Source organism: Pipra filicauda, unplaced genomic scaffold (genome assembly GCF_003945595.2).
Source record: "Pipra filicauda isolate LSUMZ 115617 unplaced genomic scaffold, ASM394559v2 scaffold176_size3548034_pilon, whole genome shotgun sequence".
Lineage (NCBI taxonomy): Eukaryota > Metazoa > Chordata > Aves > Passeriformes > Pipridae > Pipra > Pipra filicauda.
Window position 1 is genome coordinate 801,060 of NW_024104283.1, and position 6,000 is coordinate 807,059.

The 6,000-nt window shown below is 42.8% G+C and overlaps 1 protein-coding gene across 2 annotated transcripts in view; it reads left to right on the forward strand.

The window, feature by feature from the left end:
- The window catches only part of PRDM1 (PR/SET domain 1), a 38,324-nt gene extending 34,568 nt beyond the window's left edge, over positions 1-3,756 (forward strand). Inside the window, exons 6-7 of one of the 2 annotated variants that reach the window (XM_039379827.1) lie at positions 56-184; positions 599-1,174. In XM_039379827.1, coding sequence (XP_039235761.1) covers positions 56-184; positions 599-1,174 — 705 coding nt within the window. Of the gene's footprint in view, positions 1-55; positions 185-598 lie in introns of both variants that reach the window. The other variant, XM_027731917.2, reaches the window with a different exon arrangement.
- Positions 3,757-6,000: the final 2,244 nt, after the last annotated feature.

The window sequence follows — 6,000 nt, forward strand, 5'->3', positions numbered from 1 at the left end:
ACTTTTGTTATAGTACTGGAAACTGCAAATTGTTAATTGCTTTGTTTCTCCATAGGTGCACCTCAGAGTACACAGTGGAGAGAGACCATTTAAATGCCAGACTTGCAATAAAGGCTTCACACAGTTGGCTCACCTCCAGAAGCACTATCTGGTACACACGGGAGAAAAACCCCATGAGTGTCAGGTATGTAACACACACAGAGACGACTTCCCTTGGAGGCCGAAGGGACGGCAGAGCTTGTGCACATCCCGTACGGTGTTCAGGGAGAGCTGAGTGACAAACCCTTGGCTGCTCAGGGCTGGAGTCCACACCACAGCCATGCACAGCTCTGGTGCAGCAGCATCTGGGAGAGAGCATGATTGCTTGTAGCCTGCTAGAGCAACATCTGCCTGATACAGTTTTGCCATCAGCCACACTCAAAATGCCATTCACCATTATTTAATTAAAAAAGGTGGGGATTTTTTTTCCCTTTATGAGAAAGTGTGAAGATATAAAAAGCTGCTGCTTCATCCTGCTGTCTCCTCCTAGGTGTCTGTGATTTAAACCATAAAATCCCCTCCCACTCATTCACTGTTTCTCTGCCACCCCCCACATTAGGTTTGTCACAAGCGGTTCAGCAGCACCAGCAATCTCAAAACCCACCTGCGGCTCCACTCTGGAGAGAAGCCTTACCAGTGCAAGCTCTGCCCAGCCAAATTCACCCAGTTTGTGCACCTGAAGCTGCACAAGCGTCTCCACACCCGGGAACGCCCCCATAAATGCATCCACTGCCACAAGAGCTACATTCACCTCTGCAGCCTCCAGGTCCACCTGAAGGGCAACTGCCCCGTCGCTCCTGCCTCTGGCCTCTCCATGGAGGACCTGAATCGAATCAATGAGGAGATCGAGAAGTTCGACATCAGTGACAATGCTGACAAGTTGGAAGAAGTGGAGGACAATATCGACTTAACATCGATCGTGGAAAAGGATATACTGACCCTGCTCAGGAGGGAAATGGAAGGAGCTAATCTGAAAGTATCTCTACAGAGGAACCTAGGAAATGGGCTTATCTCATCAGGATGCAACCTTTACGAGTCGTCAGATCTGTCAATTATGAAGTTGCCTCACGGTCATCCACTACCTCTGTTACCTGTAAAGGTCAAGCAAGAAACAGTTGAACCAATGGACCCTTAAGACTTTTTGGCAAAGTGATTTTTTTTATTTATGACTTGGCAAGTCAGGGTGCCTGTAGCAGTTGCTTGTACGTAGTTTCAATGCTGCAAAGCAATCTTGGCTTACAGTAGTTTCCCTACGCTCTCCAGCTGAAAGAAGGAACTCCAAAGTTACTGTTTTCTCAGGGCATAAAAAGGGGCAAAGGACTGTGCATTGCCTCGCCAGTTACTAAAAGACAATCATTTATCCATAACTATTTTTTCAATGATAGTACTTCATAATTTATTATGCAATTAATCATTCTAAAAGCAATAATTAGGAAAATGTTTACAATGACTGGAAAATTCATTGTAATTTTTACTTTAAATGTTTTTATTTTTGTTTTATGGCCATTCTTTGTAGATATGTTTTTCTGCACATCTGTTTTAAGAACCTAAGATTGGGGTTTCAGTAAATGTGTTTTATGTACCAATGTCTTTTAAACAAATGCGGTTTTTCATATTGCCAAAGTTGGACATGTGACATACAGAATCCTAGATCATGTTTGAAAAAGATGCCATGTACTTTTATGTGCAAATCACCCCACTGGGTGAGGAAAAAAAGGAAAAAAAATAACCAAATCAACAACCCAGAGTAGCAGCAAGCAGGGAAGAAACTGTTTCCCCTGCCTCTCTGAGGAGAGGAGAAAGATTCTTCTACCTGCAGCTCTACCTCGAACAGATGTGGCACTGACCTGCCATGGACAGTACCACAGGTTTTAGAAAACAGCTCTAGCCCCACACATTGTCATGTAACTTTAAGACCAAAGGAATGCATGAGCTTAACGTGGTTTTTCAAAAACAAAATCTCACATTCTTTTATTTCCAAAAGCAGTTTAAAAGCAAAGAAACAATTATTCTTAATATTCTGCCTGAAATGAGGTTTTTGGCAGATTTCTTTCTTCTGTTTTTTTGTTTTGTTTTGGTTTTTTGGCCAGAGCCTTCCAGGGATAAAAAAAAAGATGGTCAGATTCCCTGAGAAAGAAGGGGTTCGGTTTTACTTGTATTTTCCTCTCCCACTTTGCCTGGGTAAAAGTGGGAAACAAAGTCCTTTCCTGGCACATAAATTTTTTTCGTCCTTCCTGTACGACTCAGATTTTTCTCAGTATTTGTGTTTGTACATTTTGTGGTTAATTTAATTAAAGAAGAAAAGGGCATTGCAAAGTTGTTGAACAACAATTACCTCAGTGCTTGTGTCCAGTGGTGCAGACAATGCTGTTTTAACTAAATGCTTTGCTACTTTAGAGAAGAAACCAAAATGTGCACAGGGAAAGATAGAATGCACGTCCTTTTATCTTTTTGTTTTGCTAAGCCCAAAGATGATATGGTGATGTTTGAGGTGTAGCAAAGAATACATGTATATTTATAGATATATTTATACCACTATACTATATATGTATATGTATATATATTTATACCACTTAAGTTGTGAGCCAAACCATGTAATAAAACTTATTTTTCATCTAAGTGTGAAAATCAAATGTTACCCAGTTTTGCATATAACCAGTGACCTCAAAACCAGAAGATTGTACCAAGGCATTCATCACTTGCAAGTACACATGTGCAGTTGTCCAGGTGGAGCTGGAACTTGCAAACACCTTACATGAATGACATCATCCACGCTGGCGTCCCAGTGAATTCTATGGGAATGACCCTGTTTGCAGGACAGGGCTTGTCAGCTCCCTGCTCTCCCGGCAGTCTGCACTGGGGGGGAAGGAGGCTGGTGGTCAGTCAACAGCCAGCCAGAAAACGTAACTGAAAGAACTTGGAAAGAAGCCAAACATGACCAATGTTTGATGTGGTCACAAATCACAGTAAGGGCAGGAGGGAAGTTAGTTGACATAAGCCCCTCGTCTCATTGTACTCTGCCATTAATGATTTGAAGAGATTAACTCACATAAATCATGGCCGGTCTTCGCGAACGAAGATTTGGGAAAGGTCTTTACCCTTCGAGCCTGCGCAGTGGATTTTATTCTTACAAAATTTAAAATAGCCCACTTCTGCAATCCAAGGTTCAGTGATCTTTTTCTTTTTTTTTCAGCAAACTTCATTTTAATGGCTTCTGTTAGAAAAACAAACAATCCTGAAATACAAGTCTCTTAACACAGCTTTTGAAGGACTACAGTTCATTACATTTCCACTTCTGCAAATTGTGAGGCTGACATCTTTTAAATGTAGCAATAGTTCATAAATATAGTACTTAATTGTAGGAAAAACCAAAGTATCACTACTCTGTCACTGGACACACACTTTTCCTATTATTGCCTGTAGTGCTTTCTTGTATTTGACACAAATTTTACAAGAATTTATATGCATCAGCTTTAAGAATTGTTACTTCTCTTTACTGTTTCCCCCTTCCCTTAGACGTTTTACATGTGAATGTAGCAACAATCAACAGTGTTTTTGGGGGCTTTTTTTGTCTCTCTTGAGAAAGACTCTGACCAAAGTTAACAGGCTTTTTACTTTGCTAGAACAACAAACTATCATATGTTTACGTATTGGTTTACATCATTATTTATGTGCAAATTGTCAAATGTAAATTAAATATAAGTGTTCATTGCTTTACTGATGCTTCCTTTGTCTTCAATCTCTCTGCACTGAGTGGGTGCATAGCCTAGATGTGGGGCACCATCCCCTCCTGGCCCCAAATGTGTGCTATGGCGAGGGCAATGGTATCTCCAGCAATGCTGACTTTTGCCTTTGTGGGTTCTGATTTTCCCTGATTGAAAGTTTTAAACAGCAATGCCAGAGCCAAGTACCCATACCTTTGTTTTTTACAACTCTTTCCTCAGTTTGAGGCAGTACCTGTAAAAAAAACCCAACAAAACAAACAAACAAACAAAAACCAACCACAACAACAAAAACGACCAAAAAAAAACCCCAAAATTTTCAGTGTTTCAGTGGAAATATTTGAATGCTATCTGCCTTGCAGTTATGTGACCAGGGTTCTCATTTACATTTTTCCAAATGATTGTAATTTCTGGCCTGAAACCCTAACCACTGGGACCACAATGACACACTCAAAATGTCAGTGTGAGACCACTTAGTCCTGTCTCAGCATAGTGGGAACTGCATTCAAAACAAACTGTGGATCTGTTGTAAGTGCTCACTAAGGAGATGTGAATACATACTAAATTCGGGAGAAGGTCAAGTGTCTGTCCCCTTCCCCACCTCAGCCCAAAAGTAACAGCAGGCCAGGATGCCCCAGAAAGCTAATTCAACATTTGCTACTTCCATCACTTACTAAGAGATCTAAACCAGAAAGGCCATGTGCTGCCCTGCCCTACCTGAATGTTAAAGAAATAATGTTCCTGCGCATATTGAGACACTCAGCACCGTATGATGTTTTAAAAGTATTTCACTGTCCTCTTAAAAAAATTCATTTAAACATCTGTCTCAAGAATTTGAAATACTGCCAGCACTGAACTGTGGAGTTAAGAAAACCAGAGCACTATTGTCATAAACGTGCCAAATGCAGCATGTTATATTCCCATATTCAACAGAGCTATTGCTGTAATAATTTAAAAAAAAAAAAACCATAGGATAACCATTACCGCCATAAATCATACTTCATTACTTGGCAAAGAATTACGTTGCACTGGAGAGTTATGTCCTGGGGACACTTGTAAGCTTTAGAAGATGTTTAATAAAACACATTACATAAAAAGACAATGCACGTTATAGATCACAGCCTCGCAAGGCCGAGCCCGGCAGCTGCTGTCTTGGTTTCTGGCAGCCCCCAAGCTGCTTGGAAGCTGCTGAAGGCGTGTGCTCCAACCAGCAATACAGCGGGTTTCAGCCACGGCAACACCACCACCACCAGGTCGGCGAACCGCAACAGCGTTAGCAAGGTGCAGGGGGGAAAAGCTCATTGACTTGGGTGCTGCTACAAAATGCAGTCCTGGGAGACCATGTGCCCCCAGAACAGAGGCATTGGCAGCCTGTGGGCAGGCAGGATTGAAGCCCATCCTGCTGCCATCAGTGTGAAAATGTTGGGGGATCAAGCATGTTGGGCAATGTGGCCTTGCCAGCTGAGCTGCTTTGCCACAGGATAGGATGAATTACAGCTGAGACAGACTAAAACACAGAGGTAAGGAGGATCTTGTCCTTCTGGCTGGTTTATAAAGCCCAGTGTCTCTCAGTTGGGTATTGGGAGAGACACCGCAAATTCCCAGTGCGGGCAATTATGGCCTTGAGGTCGAAAATGAAAAACGTGACTCACTGAGGGGGTATGACCCTTTGGGTTCAAGTCAGTGGCTGCCAGTGCACGGCTGCGTCTCAACACGTGCGCGTGGGATGCGGCCCAAAAGCTTTGCTGTCATTCAGAGGTGTTATGTTTGACTGAGGGAAATAGTTGTGGCTGTAATTAAAGGCAGCCAGGAAACACTTGGCTAATTACTGCATGAGCTGGAGCTGAGTGGATGCTGTACAGCTAAGGAATGTGCCTGTCATGGGGCAGGTATCTGCAAAACACTGGCTGACATGGTGGCTTAAGGAAAACTCACTGACAACACCATAGTAGCCACCCTGGCACTGAGATGGAGGTCTCTCCATCCTCTGCATGGTGTGGGAGTAGACCAGCAGAGAAAGGGCATCTGCCTAGCCTGGGAAGTGGAGGGCACAGATTGACATTTTGGCAAGTTCAGCACAGACCAGGCCTGCTGGAACAGCAGAAAAACAAGACTTCTTGTCAAAGATGTGACACTTCCCAAAACCAAAAGGATTTAATTTTTCATTAGATGCTAAAACATGCCCATCCTGCAACCAGTACGGTTGCTGCCCTTCCCGTTCTCATGAGCAGCACATGGA